Source organism: Drosophila miranda, chromosome 4, assembly GCF_003369915.1.
Source record: "Drosophila miranda strain MSH22 chromosome 4, D.miranda_PacBio2.1, whole genome shotgun sequence".
Taxonomy (NCBI): domain Eukaryota; kingdom Metazoa; phylum Arthropoda; class Insecta; order Diptera; family Drosophilidae; genus Drosophila; species Drosophila miranda.
In genome coordinates, this window is record NC_046677.1 from 10443953 (window position 1) to 10467922 (window position 23970).

At 43.0% G+C, this 23970-nt stretch overlaps 1 protein-coding gene and 1 pseudogene across 1 annotated transcript; one reads left to right on the top strand and one right to left on the bottom strand.

Annotated features, from left to right (window-relative positions):
- Window positions 1-6813: 6813 nt before the first annotated feature.
- Window positions 6814-18547, top strand: LOC108161238 (annotated as a pseudogene).
- Window positions 18548-21667: 3120 nt separating this feature from the next.
- Window positions 21668-23336, bottom strand: LOC108162141. The gene is made up of 3 exons (XM_017296723.2): window positions 22667-23336; window positions 22575-22609; window positions 21668-22357 (listed from the first exon to the last, which is right to left on the bottom strand). The coding sequence occupies exons 1-3, from the start codon at window positions 23191-23193 to the stop codon at window positions 22317-22319; spliced, it is 603 nt and encodes a 200-aa protein (XP_017152212.1). The 5' UTR covers window positions 23194-23336; the 3' UTR covers window positions 21668-22316.
- Between the last annotated feature and the right edge of the window lie 634 nt (window positions 23337-23970).

The following is a 23970-nucleotide window of genomic DNA, read 5'->3' on the forward strand; positions in this document are numbered from 1 at the left end:
CAAGTGGAGGAGACCAGACCCCGTTGCTTGAGACAGAGAGAGAGAGAGAGCTCTGCCCCTAAGCCAGCTATATTTTTTTCTGTTTTGTTTACGAATACTTGAAAGACATTTCATTCGAGCATGAAATTTGTGGAAATGCCTCACCCAGTGATAATGTTTTAGGGGTACTCTGGGCGAGGAGGGTATTCGCCTTGTTGGGAGATGTTTGAGACCATAGAAGATGTGGAGCCGTCTAGGCAGTAATCTTTATCTTAGTGTATCCAATTCTTCGACCATCAACCCTTGGGCATTTCTGTCTTATTTTTGTATAATTTTTCAATTGAAATCACTTTGTTTATAGAATGGTTTGTGGCTCTGTGGCTGTGCGGCTCTGTGGGTGCTGTTTCTGCGTAAGGTCGGTCAGTTTTCTATTGAATTGTCAAATGGATACCAGAGTCAGAGTCAGACTCCCACACCCACATCCATCCGCACGCAGATCCGAATGGAACTAGGAAGTCGCTTGTGGGATGTTGTTGTTTGGATAACTGTGGCACAAAAACTTTGAGTGAATTCTGAAATAAACACAAAAACTTCTTGCATTGGCAGATCCAGTGATGAGTGGCGAAGTTTGAGGGAAACTTTTGTGGTTTATAATTTTTCGAATTAATGAATGAATGCGGCAATGACGGAAGAGAGAGTGTAGAAGGAGGAGAGACCTCTCTGAGATATAAATAAATAGAAATCAGAAACGGGGACGAGGCATCTTTTATCAACCAATTTGGAAATGATTTAGAAGACAAATGCAAAGTTTTTGACTTGTTTTGGCAATATCTTTAAACAGTTTAATGGAGACTTAAATCTAGTGGCACATTCATATTTTATCCACCAAAAGTGCCGCAAAATCAGCTAATTAATTAAATAAACTAAACCCCGCAGAAACAGACAGAAGGATAGTTGGGGAAGGGAGAGTGGGGGGGTCCGCCATTGGACGCCTAAAAGTCGGCATTAACAATTTAACAACCAATGTCCCACTACGGTCGATAGTTTATGCTCTTTATGGCTCAAAGCATCGGCAACAACTGGGGGCAAAATGGAAGTGCAACTGCAACAATGCAACCGCAACAACATAATGTGCAATATGTAAATGCATTGTGCGGCCATTTTCATGTGTAAACTAAACAAATTACAAACTAATTTCCAGTTCAGAAAAAACGATTGGGGGGCGGCATAAAAGGGGGAATTTATAGCGGAACCGAAGCGCAAAAGCGGAACCGAACAATGCAATGCAACGATATGCAACCTGGAAATCGGAATACCAAAAGCGACCGCGTCAACACGCCATCAGCCGCAACAGCAACAGCAACAACAACAACAGCAAAAGCAACGACAAAGGACCAAAAGGATCCGCCCCTGCCCCCCCCCCCCCCCCCCCCCTAGTCCCTGTGACCCGTGGACCTCTTTGCACTGCACTTCATTTATTACATTCCATTTATGCAATTGCACCAAAATCCATGTTTGCGGTTAATGGAAAAATTATTTATTTAAATAAAATTTATTCGACACGCCACTGGAGAGGCCTCTGAGGGGAGTGTGTGGGTGTGGAGGTCGCGATGGGAATTCGCTTTGGTTGTGGATGGGAAATTGTTGCTGCTGACATCGATGCCTTACCGTAACATGGGCGTTGGCACGCCCCCCCTACATAGTATGGCACGGATTGTTTTGGGTTTTGTATTCTGGTCGTCATGGCTGCAATTTTGGGATTTTTATAGAAGAGGAGGCCTAACAGAGTGCTTTATGGAAGCAACAATGGTCTTCTAATGGATTTTTAGTCCAAATTTTTGTTAATTGAACTTTCTATAATACGATGTTAATGGAATACAAATTAAAGGAACTCACGCTAAAACATGTTCTGCCTTAGATCTTTAGACAGGGTACTTTTTTGTTTCAATTTTGATCATTTCCAAGATCTCAAGATAAGAAAACGTTTTGTGCTTCCGTCTCGCTCTGGCGGCTGCCTGCTCTAGGTCAGCCTCTGCCCGCTTGGGTGCTGACGTCGCTGTCGCTGGCTAATCTTCGTGGACTGCTGCTCGGCTCTCAGCACTTCGGATCTCCGCTGTCTGCTTTCTCGTTGCTCTGTCTGCACATCGGCTGCGCTGCCCGATGCTCTGCCGCGTTGATGTTTTGGTGCATTTTTGCTCTCGGGTGCGTTTTCGTTCTTCCCGCTCTCCGCTGTCCGATCAACCTGGGCACCTTTTCGCTTATCGGCATCGCTTTGCTTTGCATATGTAGGTGTGTGTGCCTGTGCTTCGGCTTTTTTTTGTTATTCTCTGTGTTTGCTTTGGTTTCGGTGCCGTTGGGTTTTGCCGGGAGGACAGCAGCGACTAGAGATCCACAATCCGCGACATGCCCTACATTTTAAGAAGATGCGAAAAAGGAAATGAGAAAATAACCATTAAACAAAATACATACATATTGCGTACAAGCTTGTCTCGAAGTCTGAACAATTTCTGGATAATTACCCGCTAACAACCGTTAACTTTTTCCACATAAAACCCATAGAATTGAGATAATTGCAAAACTTTTCAGAATTAAGCAAGAAAAAATACCTAAATTTTCATGCATAATCTCCTCCAATTTTCCACCGTTCCCCTGGTCATTTAACCGCAAAATGGAGGAGCGGCGGAAAAGCGAGTAGCATAATTTGGGGCGCATTAATAACAAAATGAAGTGAAATTAATTAAAGAGCCACAGCACAGAGTGCCACAAAGAGAGGACCAGCGACAGAGACAAAGACAAAGACAAAGACAAAGCATAATGGAAACATATTATTTGACGTTAATTTTTTGGGGCCTGCCCAGAGATGAGCATATTTCAAATAATGAATAACTAAATGCTGAAAGATGATGACAATAATCATTAGCATATGGAACCCAGGGCCCAAGAACATTCCCTTGGAGGGGGAGGAGACTCATTAAAAATTCCCACAATTTTTGTGCGCTGCCAACGCGGTGGAAAGCGAAAGTTTTTCCTTCTTTTGCTTTTCTTTGTTTTGTTTGTAGCTGCGACCAGCTGTTGCAGCTGCTTTGCCAATTGCCACGCCCACTGACCCCAGAAGCATGGGTGGGCAGGGGTGGGGGCAGGGGCGGGGCAGGGTTGTCGTGGTCGTCAAATGAAGAGCTTAGTTTTAATTAAATTCTCAGTTGTTTTGGGTAAAAAGTGCTCGCAGATTTATTAGAAAATTCTGATGCTGTCTGGCACCCACCCACAGCTCCCTGCCCTTCTTCTCACCCCTCTCTCTCTCTCTCTCTCTCTCTGTCTGACTCTGCCCCTTTGTCACTGTCAATTGTTGTGTGCTGGGATCGTTACTCTTCATATGTTCCGTTGTTCTTGGGCGACTGCGCTTTAATGAATTTCTTTTCTGTAAACTCCAAAAAGGGAAAATGTTGGCAAATTATAAAAAATTGCCAGTTCGTTGACACTCGTACGGCTGTCCGTGATGGAATTGCGTGGGAAACAGACAATAATGAGTAAGAAAGCAGAATGCAGAGGGGTACGGGGAATCCGTGGTCTTATAGATACACAAGTATTTTTTTTCTGCGCCTTACTGCTCTCTGAAAGGCTTAAGAAACCTTTTCCTGCGAAATATTGAACGAGGAATGGCCTGAAAAAGGTATTTTACTTCTTTATAGAAGAACTGCATTCATGGTCGAACCATCATTTCATTACTCTATATAAATAGGTAAACCCGCGCCATGTGCTCCAATATACTCCCTTTTTGGCCATGATAGGCACAGCGCCATTCACATACAAGCCGAAAAGGTTGCTGAAGTTCTAAGATTCGAATCAATCAATCAATCACAGTGCCACCAGGGACCCATTTTCTTCAATGCACAGTTACCCTTCAGGTACCCTTCCCTGTCGTAGGTGGTGAATTTCCGGTCTTTGTTATCCCTCATCGAATCACCCGCATCTCCAGTGTAGGAGCCCAGCCTTGTCATACGATATGACTCGCTCTCACTTTCGATGCGGAACTCGTCGTATTGGGCGTAGCGTGTGCTCCCCTCGAAATCCTCCAGGTGTACGTACAACTCTTGGGCCTGTGCTTTCGTTATGGCATGCAGTCTATCCAGTCCCATGAAGAAGTCCCCTGTGATGTTCCCAAATCCGCTCTTGTACGCCGCCCAGTCTTGAAAGAAGTTGAGTTCTCCGATCACAGTCCAGCCAGGACGCGCTGTTTATAACTTTGTTCTCTGGCCAGCATACCCTCTGCATTCCCCACCTGCCTGTAGGTATAAAAAAAATCGAAAGAACAGAACAGAAAATAGTTTCAGCCAACCGCAAAGCAGCAGCAGAAATGTCAGCCAAACTTCAACATGCCACAAAATGGAATGAGGCGGGGGGAGGGGGAGTGTGGCAAGGCCAAGCAGGGCCAGCAAGAAATTGAGTTGCAACTGTCAAAAATGCAGCATACGAGTGAGTATTCCGTGCCACTTGTCGGTGCACTCTTCAGTGTTCTCCGACTGTCGGTTGTCGGTTGTTGGCATTTACATTTCAGGAATGGAATTTACATATTTCACTATGGATTTTTTATTAGTGCACCTCAGGTGTAACTACAGGAGTGTGGAGGGGCAGCTATATATCTAAAAAATTCCATTTAACAGCTTACAATTTCACAGCCATATGCAAATAAGTGACGAAAGGAGGGAGATGTCATTCCAGGAGTTGGAATGAAATTAGATTTTGATTTTCTCTGGACAAAAAGGGCTGCATACTTTGGCTGCGGCTGGAAGGGGGCGCTTTTGCATTGTAAATGAGTGGCAGATACTTTTAGGGAATGTGAGTTAAGTGGCAGAACCTCCCTTCCGCCAGGGAAAAGGGGTTGCCTAATAATCCAGCAGGCCACCAGAAGTTAAAGCATCACTTGGCAAAATGTCAATGTTGGGAATGAAAATTGAGCTCGGAAAATGGAAAACTTCGCCCGCTCGCAGACATTGGGCATAAATATTTAAGCCGAATGCGTTTTCATTCCACAGACATTGGCAAATAAAACAAACTGCCAATGAATTTCCCTCCCAGCATCGAGGCACGAGGGTATGGAAAAGTGAAACAAAGCGACGCGACGGCAGTGGCAATGGCAACGGCAGCGCCAACGGTGACTGTTGCCATTTTTGTGTGTGTTCGGCACACGTTGCGTATGAATAATTTATTTAATGAACTTTTAGCCTGGAACCTGCCCCTGTTTCTACTGCTGCTGCTGCTGCTGCTGCTGCTGCTGCTGCTGCCGGCCATTGTATGAAAGTATCTTCTAGTACGAGGACGAGTGCGACTACGAGTGCGAGTATGTATCTTTGTCTCTGCTGCTGCTGCTGCAGACATGTTATAAAGTTGCTTCTTTTTGTTTTTCTTTTGTTTTTCGGGCGATTTGTTGCCGGCGAACGTTTCGTTTCGTTTCGATAGTTTTCCTTCTTATTTTTTTGCTTTGTTTTTTTTTTTGTTTATTTGCCTTCATTTATTCCCTCACTCTTTTTGTTTCCGCTTTTCTGACAGCCCAAAATATACGAATACTTTTATTTGGCAGCGTGTGTGACGCCGAGGGGGGATTTGTGAGTTTCCGAACAATAACAGGCAGAAGACAGGGAGAAGATAGGTTTAAGACAGGGAGAAGGCAGGGAGAAGGTAGGAAGAAGACAGGGAGAAAACTGGGAGAAGATGGTGAGAAGACAGGCAGAAAACTTTATAGAAGATAGATCCACTCAAAAAAACTTTTAATTATTTTATTATTTTATTTGTTTTTTTTTTTAGTTTTATTAAGCGTTGAATCCGTACATTGCTTATATCGTATCTTGAAGACACTGTTAAATTATTGAAGGAGCAAAGGATATTAAGAAATACAAATTAACTTAATTTTTTTAAATTTATTTTTATTTATTTATTTTTATAATACAAAATTTAAAATAAAATCAATTGAAGGTTATACCACGATTAACAGATCTTATTAATTGGAAACAAATCTTGTTTATTTTGTATGCTTAAAATTCGTGAAAAAAAGTTCCTACTACCAAAAGGAGTACTGCATGGATTATAACTTGACAAAAAGATACTTTCAACTGTCTTAAAAATAGAAGAAAACGTTAAATGCTGTAGTACATTCCATCCTGCAGGAGGTCTCCATGCCGAAACTAAAAAATGTACAAAATGTAGATCACTTTTCCAGAGAAAACCAAAACCAGAGAACAAAAAGTGCTGCAATCTGAACTCTAATAATGACACGATACAACTTGTATCTCTGGGATACCTATCCCATCCCGCAACAATCGCAACTCCTTGGAGCAGCCCTCGCGCTCTGTTGCTCGTTCGGAATGACCTCTGGCCCGTTGGTTGGTTGTTCTGTTGCTGCCGTAGCTGCCGTAGCTGCCGCTGGGAGCGTTCTTTCTGGCGAGGCGAAATTATTTATTTATAGTTCATTTGCGAGTTGGCATTCAAAGTTGTAATGTTGCAACGTGGACTGGCCGGGGAGTTGGGAGTCCCTGGATCAGGACTTGGGGAATTTATGTGTGCGGCTAAGTACAACGACAAATTGACTTTGGCCGAGGGTCAGACCCCAGCAGCAGCCAGTGCGAGCGGTGTATCTGATGGACACGTTTTGGGTGTGCGAGGGGGCAATCTTTCAATTAGCACGGCCATTTAGGATGTAACCAAGCATTCAACAATGAGCCAAAGAGCAAATTGAGGGCCACTGGGAGCTTCAACAGGCATTAAAATTGCATTTTCGCCAGGGAGTGGGGCGTGGGGGCATCGGATGACTGGACGACAATTATGCAAGCAAACCGCAGGATGCCAGAGCAGCAGCAGCAGCAGCAGCAGCATCGGGGTAGAATCCTTTGGCTCTAAAAGCAACGCCACTTAATTTAAAATTTTAAAATCCTCTTAGGCAAATGCCATTGACCACAGCAAGACACACAGCAGCCACAGTGCGGCACTGGACAGTGGGCTACTTGATATGACAGCTGTAGATACATTTGTATCTTGAGGCAAAAGCACAAACACACACACGCACGCACACACACAGTACGACAGCTTGTTGTCACATTTTGGGCTATCCTTCAGAATGTACTCGAGCAGACAGCAGACAGCAGCCAGCAGCATCTATTAGATATTCTAATGTCCTGGTGGTGGTGGTGGTGGTGTCCTTTGTATCTTTGCTTATTTGTTTTCAAGTTTTCGCCCTGTCGAATGGTTGTGTATCTGTGTATCTATGCAGCTGCAGCACTTCATTATCCACACACAGATACGGATGCCCCTGACAGCCTCAAGTGTCCTGGCAATATTTTGGCATATTCAATTTCCGAATTCCACACACAAAAGTCAAGTGTATCTAACGGATACTCTGAAGGCTGGACAATTAATCAAGTGTGTCCGAGAATCTCCTCCACGAAAGGTCTTTGACAGGCGAAAGCGGGGCAGAGTGGATCCTTCAAACCCTTTGGGGCCAGGCACATGCCCTTTCTCTCCCAAAACAATATCACTTTTTGTTGTTTATGCCTTCGTGACCGCAGCAGAGCCCCGATCCTCATTGTCTCTTTGCGAGGCTTTGTCTGGATCTCTTCTTGTGCCGTTGGCTTTGCCTTTAAGTGCTCCACTTTGGGGCAATGCCATAAATTGAAGAGGAGCCCCCCGCTGCTGCTCGCATGCAACAAAAACCTGATCACGGAACCACGAGGATGACTCACGCGAATAGACAGCAGCTTCTTCCTTTTCCTTTTGGCGGTTCATCGAACCTCCTGATGGAGCACTGCTGCCTGGACTGCATGTGGCTGCATCTCTGAGCAACAAATCATTAAAAATGTATTTTCAATTTCGTTGCAAACAACCCGTCGAGGCCCTCGCGAGGGGCAGATTCCAGGCCAAATGGAGACGGAGACGAAGACAAAGGCGTGCGGCGAAACTCGTTTCAGTTGTAATTTTCCCTCCATCGGTTGACATTCTGTCTTCCTCTGTTTAGGAAATAAAAAGAAAAAAGTCGCCAACACTTTCCACCATTTTCTCAGCAGCTGCAGCTGTCAGAGGGAGTTGCACAAGTCACAGAAGAAGCCACCAATTGTGGAGAGTTTTCAGTTGAAGAAAATGCAGGAAATTACCGAGGTTTCAGTGGAAAAAAAGGCTGAAAATTGTGCAGGTTTCATGCACAAATCTTTCCGAGAAAAAGCCAGCAAATTGTGCAGGTCTCAGCAGAAGTTTGGTGGTTCTTTCAGCACTGAAGAACTCTCTTTTACGTGGGCAAATATGGGAAAAGCTTCTCCGAATCATGACGTGGAGGAAAATCCCCATCAAACCCGCCTCACGACTCGTAGATTTTCCCGCTCCATCTCTCTCTCTTGTGACGGCTTATCTGCCGGTTAGATCGGTTCGGCTTCAGATTTCTAATTTCCCAAAACCACCTGCAACAAAAAAAAAACCCCAGTCCAACGTCCACGCCCACCTGCAAGCGAGAGATCCCGCTCGATCGCTCGCTCGCTCGTTGCAGTTGCAGTTGCAGCAATTAATTAACTGCAGCCTTAACTAAGTCTCGGCTCTGATCTGCCCCTTGGCCCCTTGCCACACCGCGCCTCAATCAAACGCATCATCAACGACGAGAGGCCGGAGTGGAGTGTGTCTTTGGCTTTGTAATCATGATGATGATCTCTCTCTCTCTCTCTCTCTCTCTGTCTCCGTGCCATCCCATCCCCCACTCAATCTGGGGAGGAGAAGTAAATTGCATGCACGCCTTTTTAACCCAAATATGAAGAGTGCTCCTCCCCCCCCACACCTGCCAGTACGTGCCCCCCAACGTTCCGCCGATTGTCGCCGGCTGATAAGCGAAGCCAGCCGCGTGCTTTTATTATGGGGCAAAAACCAGCGACGCAACGGCGGAGACCACAACGAGAGATGGGAGCGTGAGTATCGGTTGGAGCCTAAGGGGAGATGGTCGAAAGGTAGCTAGAAAAAAGGGAAAGACTTGAGAGAAAAGATATCTTTTGCGAGAGCCATTGAAATAGGAATTTGCAGCGACAGTTGAAATGCGAACAAAATATAGTTTTTGGATATAATTCTAGAAAAAGATATGCCCCCGATCTGGTCACTCTGCCATCTCAATGCTGCCACAAGCGAGCTGCAACAAGAGCCTGCCGCAATGGATTAATGAGTCGCGCGATCAGCGATCGCTCTGTAGAGAACGGCGGCTGGAAAAACGTTTACGTGACTGAATTTTCAATTATTTTTTATTGCACTCGAATGCAGCAGAGGAGGAGATGAAGGAGGAGGGCAAAGAAGGACGGGGGGCAGGGGGAACTTGGCCTTTAATTGCAGGAAGTTGCATTTTGAATGTGCAATTTATTAAGAAATTATTTATTGTCGGATGAAATTGATTTTGAAAGTCGTGTGACTGCACCGCGCATGTGGCAGGCATTGTGTGTGGCAGGAGGTAACCAGCAAGCGGCAACCGGCTTTCCATGCAATTAGGGCCTGGTCACACTTCGGATGCGATGGAAACTCTTCGTCTAACACCTTCTTGGGCAGGGGCAGGGGCGGGGGCAGGCGTCTGGGTCCATTTGCACGATCTACGAGAGCGCACTTCGATTTCCTGCTTGCCACACCCCATGTTGCAGTGCAGTGGACTGGAGTGATGTGCCACGTGGAGTTCCTTCTTCTCGTACTCCTCCTGCGAGGCGGCTCTCTAGCTCATTGCCAACTTTCTGCAGTGCCCTGGCGGCCTGGCGTTGAGTAATTGGACTCGCTTTGATCTCCCTATAAATAGCAACTAAATGGCACTTTGAAGTGCCATTCGGGGGCGATGTTTAATTAAAAACTGCGCCTATGAAAATAAACAGACGGCCGAGTGACAGCACAACGGGGCACGACTCCCCGGAAGAAAGTTTCTGGAGTCTCTTTTTGTGGCCAAAAGGGGTAGCAAATTCTTAGCTTTTCGCCTGAGAATTGGGTCAGTAAAGTTACGATTTAAAGAGAGTTTCCCCTCCCACAGCAGCAGCTGCTGCTATCTGGGGTCTTGCGCCTCGTTAATCAAATTAAATTGCATGAGAAATATACACATATTTATAGGAATATATGTATATTCCTTGGAAATATGTTGTGTCGGTCAGTGCGCCCCCAAGTAGGCAGCGTTGCGTGGCCCGATAGCCAATGGAGTGGAGTCCCTCCTTCTGGCATGCTCGAAGGGGATGGTGGCATGGTAACTTGTGCAGTGAGCCGCAAAGATTCTGACGCTGCGACAAGATGCCATAGTTACACTGCAGGGCACTCTGGAGGGGAGCTGGATGGGACAGGTTATTGGGTTGCAAGGAGATCTGTAACTGGATTAATGCCATGAAGACATCTATTTGAAATGTTGTAGCCAGCATGGGTTGGCCTTAATATGAATTTTCTTGTATTTAAATCCATACTTTTCTTGGAACTAACCTTGGGAGTACCTAAGATTGTCGCCTACTCTAGTTTTTTCGATTTATCATAAGTTTTACACTATAAAAAACTCAAAAAACCATTTTTTATTAAAACCTTTTGGCACTTTGGAATATCAAAGTATTTTCTTGATTTTCCAAGTAAATATCATCTCTAAACCCGATATTTTTTAAGTTAAATAAACGTGTTAGCTATGGATAGCCCAAATAGCACACTTTTGTCCCCTACTGTACTTTTTCATTGCCTGATTATTATTGGTAGAGTAATTTCTTTCATATCCTATTCACTTTTTTTCGATTTATCATAATCTAATTACTGTTAAAACCTTCAAAGACAAGCCTTTGTCACAAACTGTACCTTTTTCGTGTATAAATATGTAAAATATAAGCTTTTTGGCATCTCCTTACCTATTCTAATGAACTTTTAGGTATTTCCTTGATTTTCCATCCAATTATCGCTTCAAAAATTTGTATTTTCTATCATTAAGAAACATTTAATTATAGAGAGCTCTAATGAAACACTTTTGTCACCTGCTGTACCTACTTTAAGCTCTCCTTTCTCTCAACACAAGTTTGTTGACACTGTACACACACACACACACACATATAAACAGCAATATCCTCCAATATACCCGTTCGCCTGTAAAAATATCCTTCGATTTATCTTGGCCTCCTTTACAGCTTGAAGCTCAAATTGAAGCTTTTGTCACCTACTGTACCTGCTTAAGAGCATTTCACACTCGCCGTCTCTACTTATTTCTATCTCTCTGTCTCTCTCTGCCACTGCCACTGCCACTGCCACTGCCACTTTCATTAATTGCGTTTGTTTGCTTCTTCGACATTTTCTTCGCTCGCTGCCGCTGCCGCTGCTCCTGGTGCTGCTGCTGCTGCTGCTGCTCCTCTAAGCTGCCACCCAAGTGTCAATTGCTAATTGCTTTCCATTCGAGGAGCGTTCCGTTCGTGCTCCTTCTTCTACTGCTGCTGCATCCACGACTCACTCGAGACTTTTAATCAACTTGTGTGAGAGCCGCCGACAAAACTTGGCAATCATTGAGAGGCTTTCACTGCTGCAGCAGCAGCAGCAGCAGCAGCAACAACATATCATTAATGCAATCAATTTCAAGTATATGTCACACACACACACACACACACATACAAACACTGAACCACCGACAGGTGGCGCTAGGCACTAGTCCTTGCCTGACTTCTTACGCTCAATTACGCCTCGTCGCTTCATTTTCTTTTCCCAGCCACTCCCTCCACCATCCACCTCCCCATGCCAGCATCTTGATTGTCTTTCGTGGGGCTCTCTGTCAACGTGTGGCTTGCTTTGTGTGCCCCATGCCCCACCTTGGTTGGCTTTCAAGAGCGACTCCTCTGTAGCCACACGGCACGCGCCGCACTCATCGATTACGCAGGCTGCCAGCCAGTGTGTACCGATCCCGGGCCAGCATCTTGCTGTGTTTTGCATGTAAATACTTGTAATTTGTCATTTAACGCAACCTGTCACGCCCCCAACCGCCTCAAAAACAGGGGGAAGACAACTTTCCATCAAAACAAGAGACGGCAAACAGCTTTTCAATGGGTCATTGAGTTGCAACAATGGAATGGTGTGGCGCAACCAGTGAAGCCGGGGGGGGACAGGCTCTTGCTGGAAAAATATTAACTTTGATCCGGGAAGAGGTCTAACGTATAGAGAGAGGTATAATGGTTCTACAAAGAAACTGCTGGAAGAGGAATTTGGATCCAAAAGAAAAAAAGATGGAGATGCTATTCAGCCAGTTTTTTCTTTAAATATAGATCTGGAATGGATCCTCGCTGCTTTTCAGCATCAGATATCTGTACTACATGGAAGAAATCATTAAGAATAGACTTTTAAAATACTTAATCATATTTTAAGTACGATTTTTGGGTTCTAAATGGTCTAAAATATTCCTTAAAAATATGATGTAAATGTTAAAAAATATTCATATTAATTTATGATTATGTTTGTATTTTTTTGTTCTTTTTCTTTCAGAATAAACTTGCGAAAACTAAGAATCTATTAATCAGGAGGATTAATCAGGTATGTGCTCATCTGTTCAATATTCAGAAAATTTAAGCTTCATTTGGTTGAAAGACAAACGATTTAATCGATTCAAATTCCACCTTCGAAAAATCCCCCCTCAAATATTTTGATACATTATTTATAGAGAGTATCAATTAATCAACTAATTAATTGGGCTAACAAGATCTCCCCCATGAAGCTCCTTTAACGTTTGCCAGCATACATTGTAAGAGTACTCGTATCTATCTATCTATCAGATACTTTTGCGATGCTGGTCTCTGGGGCTCATTTGGAGGCAGGGCTGGGCCAGGGGCAGCCTGGTGAGTCGCTTATTGCACAACACACAATCTTTACACACGCCAACTTTTAAATCATTTCGACGCCACGCAACGCGCGCCACATGCGACCCTGCCCCATGCCCCATGCCCCAAGCCCCACACTCATTCACAGCAGAGGCATCTGAAGATCGCATGCCATCGAGTGTGAACAGCGGGTGCTCCCCTTTTTTCTCTCTTTTTCTCTCTCTCTCTTTCTCTTTGTATCTGCCTGTGTCTCTGCGTCTCTCGCTTTTCTCTCGGCCTGCAGCAGTGTCAAAACATGCCACAAGGAGGGTTGGGGGTTGGAACCACATGCTGACAATGCCATGGGCCTCATAAATTGCCGCTATCTGAGTGGCATTGTATCTGTATCTCATGGCTTTTGTATCTTGCCAGCACAAAATATGCTGCTAATTGAATTGAATTGAACTTTTTGCCTCACAGTTCGATGAGTTGCGATTTTTGTGATTTATTCAGACAGGGGAGGGGCGTGGGTGGACGCCACAGACAATGCAGGGGCAAGTGCAACAGTCTCTGTCCCTCTCCGCCCCCAAAGAGAATAAGAGGAACAACCCGTCCACGCCTCGTTTCGGTTCTCAACCAATTAAACCAGTTTCCTGTGTCGTCTTCGGTCTTCCTCGTTTTCGCAGAACTTCAGTTGCGTTCTTATTTTTGTTTGCGATTCTCTTTCGAAAGGAGAGTACATACTTTTGACCTTGAAGGAGGGATATTGCTAGAAATAGAAATATGAATATTTATCATTTATTCTTTGAAAAGACAACGCAAAAACCATCGAAGGAGTGGAACCATTCCAAGGAATATTCAAACAATATTTCCCCAACTATCTTTCGACCAAGTCTCAAAGGCTTCAGGCCTTGAGGGCATTCAACAGTCGCCTAGGGGCCCAATTCAAGCCTCCTTTATTGCTTCTTTCTTCGTTCATTTGATTGCTGGCCTGATGAAATAACAAGACCCTGGGCCCCAGCTGCGCGCACATCAGTGACGCCCTCATAATCAAAGGGGTATCCTCTCCACTGGGAGGGAGATACTAAAAAACAGACAGACACACAGAGAGCCCTCTGCGCAGACGCAGCAGCCATCAGCCATCGGCCACAATCAAGGCAGGAACCGCAGAAAATAAAAGGCCAGCAGCAGCAGCAGCACTTAAACGAAAATAATTTAACGCAAAACGTGCGAATGTTTACTTAAAAGCAAAAATCCCTAAAGAGCAGACGACAAACAAGAAGTGGAATCTGCTGGCACATCCGAAGAGGAATTTCAAGTGGAGTGGAGGGCCCTGGACGAGTGTGAGAATCTGGTAGCCGCTTGGTCGGCAGATGCTCATTCAACAAGCCGAGATTGAAGCTTAAAGAGTGCCCCAAAAAATATAGGGATATTAGAAAAGGTAAGAATGGACGGTACAGATACTCCGATTGTGAGGCTTTTTGACATGAGATCTTCAGGTTTGAGTTGATTTTTTTGGCATATTTTAGTCCCTATAGCAGAGATTACAATTAAGAGATTAAAAAAAAAACAGTTTTTCAAGAGGTTTTCTGGAACAGGATAGACTTTTATCTTATTCTTAATTTTTGATGTAATTTGTATATCTATTTTTTTATTATAATTAGTATTGTATTTTTTTTTTTTTTTTAATTATAAAATATTATCACTGATACAAATTAGGTTGTTTGCTGTTACTGTTAAACTTTTACAGCTACTTAAAAAAAAAAAATATTGCGTGTCAAGGTCGAAGAATTTTTAGGTGGATATTATTAGATCTCCTGGTGATTATTATTTAAATAATTTAAGAACTTTTTTTTTAAATTGTATAATAATAATTAAGAATAAAAGTAGTTTTTCAATTTTTAAAATTTTATAATTATATTAAACAAAATTGCAGGTTTTAGTTTTTAGTCACTGTTATTCGGATTATTTTTTTACAATTAAGCTATATCTGGTTGAGACTAATAAGCCTTCAGAATTTAATAATAAAAATAGATAATAATAAAAATCAGAAGTTAATTTTTAATTTAAATTTGTATTATTTTAATTAAAACGTTTTTTTTTTGTTTTTTTTTTAGGATTGTGTTGTGTTTCCTTTTTTTTGTTATAAAATCCGAAATTAATGTTGATTTTATAATTACTAGAACTACAATACGATTCCTGCTAAATGTAGAGGAAGCATTCCTCCTAGTAGGTCCTTTGCATACCATAGAAAACCTTAAGATTCGGCCGTATACTCGTACATATGTGTGTACAGCATTGTTCTGTCCCCCAATAAGCCCTCCCTCTTCGCCCTACACCCCATCGATAAACCGAATGTCAAGCCACTAGCTGTCCTTGGCCACATTCCCCCATTGCGGCACCCCATTAAGTTCTAGCCACCACGAAAAAGGCGAACCTTTTGAAGGCATTGTCATAAATGTTAACCAAAATTGGCTGGCACACCCCCCGCCTTCGCTTCGCCTCCCTTCCCCCTACCGAGCAACACTGTGATGCCCTTTTTTACGCTCTCTTCTCTCTGTGGGTATTTCAATCAAAATCAAGTGCAGATCTCTCCTCTCCGCTCCGCTCCGCTCCGAAAGCACGGGACGGGGCTTGCATGAAAATTACACGCACAAAACACACAAACTAATTTTCCAACAAATTAGACGCGCAAGTAGATGATAAGCCATGGCCATGCCCCACTGTGGCCCCCGCCTGTTCCAGCGTTGTTCATAATTTATTCGCCATTCCTTTGGCTCTCTCTCGTTTTTTATTGTCCAGCGCAATTCGTGTGCGTAATTTCCCTCTGTTAAGTTTTTCTTTATTTTCTTTTTGCTGCTGCTGCCTGAGAAAAACTTGCTTTGAACACGCCAAGGACACGGACGGGGGAGGGTTGGATGCTGATTTAGGCGCATGATAATTGCCCGAGTCAGGGGCAGGGGCAAGGGCAGGGGCAGGGGAATGGAAATGTCGTCTGTGCTCAAATGTGCGTGAAACATGCGTCGAGTGCTAAGAGGCTGACTCTCGTTTCCTTGGACGTGGACGTGGACGAGGCCAAAAAATCCCGAAACGAACGAATGCTGCATTTGATGCCCAGAACATTTTGGCAACCGCATGCATGGCTGCACTTTTCCCCCAAGATTGGGAGTATTCTTCCCTTTGGTCACGTGACCTTAATGAGACCTGACCAAAAAAAAACCTAAATAAACAGAGAGAGAAAAGAAGAGAAAAGAAAAGGGAAACCTTCGGGCGGATGAAACTCTTCTTCTGCTGACGTTTCCTTTGTGTTTTTGTGCTGTTCGGCTTTTCTTTGTATTTTTCACGAGTCAACGAATAAACACAACATCCATCCCGATATCCATCCAGAGTTCTGGCTCTTGGAAATTGCTTCCAATTATAGTTTTATGCACTCGACTTCTTCAATCATTTCATATACTACATATATATAATCGCATAAGTAGTACCTACATATATCTATGTGCTGCAGAGCCCTCCTGCACAAACTGCAATAAATTTCAATTATTTACTTAAATGCACATTAAACAGAATTGCCACTGAATCGGACACTCGCTTTCGACTGTCTGTCCCTCTGTCCCTCAGTCAACCATTCCTCTGTCCCCCCTGTCTGAGAGTGCACTGGAAATCGTCTGATAATGGAAATTGCCAACAGTTCTGGGGCTACGAAACTTATTATTAAAAGGTTATTATCATTCTATGTGTGGATGGAGACAGGGCCAGTAAACCAGGGGATCACCGGGGAAAGGGGATTACCGGTGCAGGTGCTGTTCCAAAGCAAAGGCTATGATGGGGTATTAATTGGTGCGGGGATAACTTTTCATTTGGCATAATATTTCGAAAGAAACATTTCTTAAAAATACATCACAAAATTTTGAGAAATACTCTACAGAAATTAAGCTTTTATATAATCAGAGAAATTATTATCTTACACATTTTATTTATTGAGTTTTAAATATTATTAGTCAGGGGCTGTAAATAAAAAATGGAACCCAATCCCAATTCGTATTTAAAAGTTAAGAAATAAAACTTATTTTGAATTTGTATTGAAATAAATGCAAAATAATAACCAAGTATCATTTTTTCAACTAAAATCGAAAATGGGACTTTTTTGTATTTGTATTTTAAAAGTTACAAATAAAAGTTATTCCATAGCTTTTATTTTAAAAATCATAAATTAATATAAAAATATAATATCCTTTGAACCATTTGGTGTACTACAGAAAATTTCAAGGACGAATATTAAGGCTTCTACTATTTTCTATTATATTCCACTATTCTTCTACGTTCTGTTGCAGTACACTAGTAGTACAGTAGTATTTATTGGCATACAAAACACCACAATATAATAAAAATACCAACAAATACTTTAAAATCTTTAATTACAAATCGGACCAACAGTTCTCAATTGATCAGATGAGATTTCATATACTATGTGTACCCCTAATTATTTTTTTACACACTTGATTGATTCCTGAAGAAAACGCGTAGATCGTAAGCAAAAATATATAGGTGATTTATTCCTTATCCCTAAGACCTATTAAAATTAGGGACCAAATTTACAGATCCAAAGACAAATCATTGTACCCATTGCTGCAATATTTATATATATATATTTATTATAAAATATATTTATACAACCGACGTACAGTGGGGCACATTGCTTTCAAATTAAGTGGCAAAAGGCAATTCCTAAGTGAGCGCAGTGGATAGGAAATTCCAAGGCTTTCGAAAATGAAATCTTTGAGAAAATCGTATGTGAGCATTCGAGGAAGACCATCATTTTTCCAGTGAGCATCAATTTGCTGAATTTCTATGAGCATACTGCATTTTTGTATGGTTATTGTTTCGGTCAGACTACATTTTGGAAGTAGCAAGCTCAACAGGCCGAAACAAGATACATGTCATGTGTGGACTCAGCAGTGGGATCGTTCCGAGAATGCAAAAACAAAATACACATCGAAGACTCGAGACCGAGTCTCAATCACAATCACAATCACTTATTTCTAAGCAAAAGTTGGCGATTAACAGATGCTGGAGTGCTAAAGTTTCGAGTGCATTCATTAGACGGAAATCGAGAATGATTTAAAAAGAAACCTACCTTCAGAGTGTCGCAAAAGTGACAGACAGTCCCAATGTTCAACGATTATATTTTGCGAATGAGTACAGCGAATGTCCTAACGATCCCAGTTTCCACCCCTTTCAAGTTTCCTGCGATGCAACGATTGCGGGTTCTGGCTGGACTGTGATCGCCCGTCGAACGAACGGAGAACTCAACTTCCTTCAAGACTGGGCGGCGTACAAGAGAACATCACAGGGGACTTCTTCATGGGACTGGATAGACTGCATGCCATAACGAAAGCACAGGCCCAAGAGCTGTCCGTACACCTGGAGGATTTCGAGGGGAGCACACGCTACGCCCAATACGACGAGTTCCGCATCGAAAGTGAGAGCGAGTCATATCGTATGACAAGGCTGGGCTCCTACACTGGAGATGCGGGTGATTCGATGAGGGATAACAAAGACCGGAAATTCACCACCTACGACAGGGACAACGATAAAAACTTGAATGGAAACTGTGCATTGGAGAGAATGGGTCCCTGGTGGCACTATGATTGCAGCCAGAGGTATGTCTATATATTTTCTATTTTAATGATTGATTCGAATCTTATGATTTCAGCAACCTTTTCGGCATGTATGTGAATGGCACTGTGCCCCGCATGGCCAGAAAGGGAGTATACATATATACTTAAAAGAAGTAAAATAAATATTTCATGCCATGCCTCGCAGGAAAGGGTCTCTCAAGCCTTTCAGAGAGCAGTAAGGGGCAAGAAAAAAATAAATAATGGACTTAGACTTTGAATATATTTAATCTAAATATTTAATTCTAATTTTAATTATGATTATTTTAAATTTAAATATGAAATTATTTCATAGATATCAAATTATGATAAATATCAAACCATATTTCGCTGACTTTTTTCTCTGGGCGTGTCAGCCGCTTTCAAGCTTTTCTCGTTTCACCTGCTTTAATGCTGGCAAATCATCTGGAAAGAACCTGCCCCACTCGTTTGAACCCCCAACCGACATAAATTTAGTAACCTTGAGGCACACAAACTCAAAAAAAAAATTGCACTTAATTTTAAACCATTTCTCTTTATGTAGTCCGCTCTCGACCTTTCGCTTTCTCTCTTTCTCTCTCTCTCTCGCGCTCTCTTTCTTTTCTTAGTGGCTGTTGCGTAATGCCAAAGACATAAAAGCGGATTTACGCTTAATCACACACGAAGGATGCATATTTTACTGTACCAGAATGGGGTCGCCCGTACTGTACCTGTACAGGTGTACCTGTGTCTGTATCTGTGTCTGTGCCTGCGTCTGTGTATCTGTTTCGTGCTCCTGGATGCTTGAATGTTGTATGCTGGATGCTCATTCGCATGCACAAACGCAGACCCAGAATTTTGTTCATTAGAAGCTCCACACGAGCGCGCTGCTTAACCCACGTTTGGTGTCTACAGTCTTTGCCCCATCTGCCGCCGACCCCTCTCAGAAACCCCTCTCAGAGACCCCACTCTTAAACCCCTGCACTGAAGCCTGCACTCAAGCCCCTGCACTGAAGCCCGCTCTCTACCTCGTGCCCGTCTCTCTTAAACCTCTCAGACCCTCTCAGAGAGCCGCGCTGATCCCTGCCACTCTCTCTCTCCCTCGCTGTCTCTCTCAACCCCACGACTTTCCCTACCACTCTTTGTCCTTGCAATGTTTTCAGTTCATTTTGCTTGCCCAGTTTTCCACTCCCTCCCAATCCCTCTCCCATTCTGTGTTTTTTTTCCCCGCTACAGTGCAGGACCTCCTGCTGTGAGCACTTGGAGCTTTTCCGAATGCTGTGTGCTGCTGTGAGTGTGTGTTTTCGTGGCCCCCATTAGCCAAAAGGATTTATATTACAAGCGCAAGCATAAAAAGCACCGCAGGATATTTTGTTTTATGTGAATTTAATTGTAGTCTTAATCCAAAAGGACGAAGGTAGCCACGGCAACCATCCCAACTCCCCTTACCACTCCCCCCCATGTACTCCTTTTTCGCCCTTCAACTGACGGATACTGCTGCTGCCTGCTCTCGTACAGCGTGTGCTATTTTAAATTAATAGCATTGCATTTTTAATAATAGCTGAACGAAAGGACCCACATCCACAGCTGCCACATACGTCGGCTACTTGATTTGGTTATGGCAGAGAGCGGGCCAAAGGAAAAACTCGGTCAAGCGGCAGAAACCAAAAGGACCAAAGGACCAAAGGACCAAACGGGAGGGGACTCGGGCCGGGCTCCCTATGAAACATCAATAAGCTCAAAGCCCAAGATCAAAGCATAATTATGTACGTGCTGCACGTACCCCTCCCCCTTCCAGAGAGTTTTTTGCTGCGGAGCAAATATTTGAAATATTTATTTAATATGCCAACTTTTTAACAAGAATTATGAGCCAGCAAAAGAATGGAAGCAAGAAGTGCAGAGGCGTATACACTAACTCTTGAGGGTTACACCATGGAAGAGATATTTAAGGGGGAAGGTTATGGACATTTCTTTCAGAATCAGAGCCAAAATCTTAACAATAATACTGTTAAAACTGCAAAGATCTTTATTGTTAAATTATTCCTTAAATTTGAATATTTAAAAAGCGTTTTCCTTACTTAAGAAAATATCCTTAAGCACAATTAACAAAATAAAAAATATAAAAAGGTTGAAAACAGATGATATTCCCAAAAAAGAATCCAATGAAAAACCTTTTCTTCTTTTTAACCAGAGAACATTTCTGTAACCTTCAGTAATATTCTTTCGTTTTTTATTTCCTTTTCTCAAAAGATACACTAATTCCATCATACCCCTGATCATTTTGTAGAGCATATCCTCCACACGAGGCCTAAACAGTTTCGTTTTTGGTCTAGAAACAACTTTTAAGAATAAAGGAAGAAACTTGGCCAAGTTTTCGAGGAGAAATATCAACGGAAATATGGCAAACAGAATCCTCTCCCACACACACACACACACACCCTCGCACGCCCTCACTCGCACACCTAGAAGGAGGCTCAAAAGTGCGCACATCCTGCTTAGCCGGATTTTTGTAATGTGTCCTTGTTGTTGCTTCCTCCCTCGCAACAAAAAAAGGGACAATTTGTTTAAAGGTAACAAAAACTTTTGGCGCTCTCAATTTTTTCGTCGACTAAGAGGGAGAGTGTGTGTAGGGGGTGGCAGGAATGCTTTTGCATAAACTTGAGGCGGCAAAAGTTGAAAATATATATATGTAGGTATCGTATTTTTTGGTCTGCTGCTGTCTCGAATATATACAAACAATGTTCATAAATATATCCGAATATGGCAACAATACTACGAGCATATACCAAAAGGCAAACAACAAAGTACAAAGTTCAAAGGAAATGTGCCAAAGGAAAAGACAAACGAAGGAGAGGGAGTGGGGCTGAGCGGCAGATATTAAGAAAGTTATTCCAGTAAAATGAAAGTTGATTTTGTGGTTTTCCGCACTTCTTTACCCCCCCCTTGGAAGCGCATAGGAGTGAGCACCTGCAGGACTGTACCTGCAGCCAATTAGATTTGGACTGTACTTTCTTTAAAGTACAAACCCCCAAATTAAAGCACTCATATTTCCCCTTTTCTTTTCCTTAATTCTTTCTTTTTTTTTGAGTAAATAAAAATCCAGCAAACAAAATCATTTGCATAATTCCAGGCGTATGTTTTTGGCGCCCTGCTTTCAATTGATATTACAAGAGCAATTTGTGTTGACTATGGAAGGGGGCCAGTGGGGGGCCAGGGCCATGCCAGGGCTATGCGTGAAAAGTACATGGAAAAACTGTGCCACAACTCTGTTTGTTGCCTTTCCAACATTTCCCACTGCCCCTGCTCCTGCTCCTGCTGCTGCTGCGGGTGGATGTTGTTTTTTCGCCACTTTTCGTTTCGTTTGCAGTCGCTGGGGCGTGTTCATTCATTTCCTGTTGCGTCCTAAAATATGCAAAGCGTATGGCAAAGTGAACAAGCGAATACGATGGGCAGGACGGCAGGATGTGCAGGATTTAGCTGGGGATGGGCGCCAGCAGTGAAATGAGATAGAAACGGAAACGCGTAAGATAAGATTCGGTAGATGTGAGTGCTAGAAGAGTGACTAGGGGTTCAGCAGATCTGCAATGGCACTGCAGAAGGGTCTCAGAGCTGATGAAGTGACTTTTCTGCTTAGTTGCCTAATTGGGGGGCACAAATGAAGCCACAATCTCAGAGATAGCATAGATATAGTCACCAAAAAGACTTTACAGGGCCATTCATTATCACAGTTTCCCACAAACCTGCGAAAAATGCCTTGTAAGCCATGAAATCCATAGTTTTACACTAAATATATTATAATTATCAATTCTCAAGTGTTTCTTGGTGTAATTTCGCGCTCTCTCTGCAGTTACTTCCTCATTCCAGGGGTCTCCAGAGGCGCCAAGGCACTGCGCTTCGGTTCGCTTCGGGCGGGCGGGCGGGTCTATCCAATCCTCACATTTCGCTGGCCGTCGACATCTGGCACTAAGAGTCATGAAAATACATGAAAATAAATGTCCGCGTTGATTTTTGTGTGTGTGTGTGTGTGTGTGTGTGTGTGTGTGTGTGTGTGTGTGTGTGTGAATTCCTCCAAGATCCCCCTCCCCCTTGTTGTGGCAAGTGTATCGTGTAATTGGAAGCAGATGTGGCAAGCTCTACGTATTCTGTTTTTCTCACTGCTGAACCTCAGGCAAAAACGTACCGAAATGGATGCAGTGCATCAACTGGTGCTGGTTGCTGTAAGGAACATCTGTTGGGGTTAAAGGTCGCGACCAAAATGGAACCCACACTCACCTGAGAATGGGATGGTCACTGATGCGCATGGCCATGGTGCGGGCATTGAAATCGCTCGCAGCATCATCGGTGCCCTGGCGACGGCAATGATCGCATTTCCCCTTGTACGGGGGCTCGCCCGCCTGTCGCTCAGCCGTGGGCCGCACATTGACTGAGCGACTGCGCCGACGCGGCCGCTCAGTTTCCAGCGGCTCGGCCCAGACCGGCGGCTCGCGCGTCATCTGTGGCGCGAACATGTCGTGCGCACGTCGCATGCTGCGCGCTTTGGTGCGCAGCGTCTGACTGATGCGTGGAGAACCGGTCAATAGGTTCTCGTTGGCGTCACGCAATTCCTGCTCCTTGTCGTGCTTGCGTCCCTTCTTGAGGCGGGCGCCCATGTTCTCGATGTTGGCGCTGCCTAGATGCTCCACCAGGCTGCCGCCCCATTCCCCGACCTCGTCCACCAGGCTGGGAAAGCGATCACGTAGACAGGGACGACCATAGTAGGGTCCATTCGGTCCAAAAGGATGGTTAGTAACAAATTGCATAATTTTGCAGCACAAAATGAACTTAATTTTTCTGCCTTCAATGACTTGTAGAAAGAAAGAGTGCTGCCAGCTCGATAGAAATGACAGAAATTAGTGTCTTGTCTGTAACTATCGATACATGAATTTTGTCAAATGTCTGTCAGGTTTAAAAGAAAAAAATACCTCTTTTTGTGACAAAACGTGAAAAAAATAACTGAATTATCCAAAAAATAATATACACAAATATTTAAAAAGATATTTTAATGTTTTAAATAAAAAATTTGCATGATTTTGTCAATTTTGATAAAATATTAATTATTATAGGGCTTATACTATATGATAGAAATTCACTGTACCAGTTTAATGTAGGTTTTTTGGCGGCTGTCCATCGACAAAGTTCAATATTAGCAAAGTACCGCAAATTTGAGATGGTAATTTAACAGACTATCGATACAAATTAAACACATAGCTAATTATCGAATTTTTATTTAATTAAAAGAAGAAATATATATTTTACAAAGCCAGATTTCCACCTAAAAGAAATTTTATAATATGTTTTGCAGTCAATCGAACTTAAAAAGTAGCTAAAACTTGCTATAAAATGGCCAATTTGGCCGCAAGCTGTGCTGCCCATCGATACATAAATTTAGTGTTGGAAAAGGTCGATGGCAAAATCCCATTATGGTATGAAGCATGGGCTTGTAAAAATTCATGCATACGCGTATCTGTATCTATTTGCATAATAATAGAAAAAAAAAAGAGACACATTCCAACTAGGAAATTAAAACCCATTAAAAT

Bases quoted from the DNA above. Each gene is read 5' to 3' on its own strand.
- LOC108162141 (XM_017296723.2), bottom strand. From the start codon at position 23,193: ATGCAATTTGTTACTAACCATCCTTTTGGACCGAATGGACCCTACTAT. The intron at 22,610-22,666 runs GTGAGTGTGGGT...TGTTCCTTACAG, and splicing joins AGTGACCATCCCATTCTCAG to CAACCAGCACCAGTTGATGC. The intron at 22,358-22,574 runs GTACGTTTTTGC...CATGACTCTTAG, and splicing joins GATGCACTGCATCCATTTCG to TGCCAGATGTCGACGGCCAG.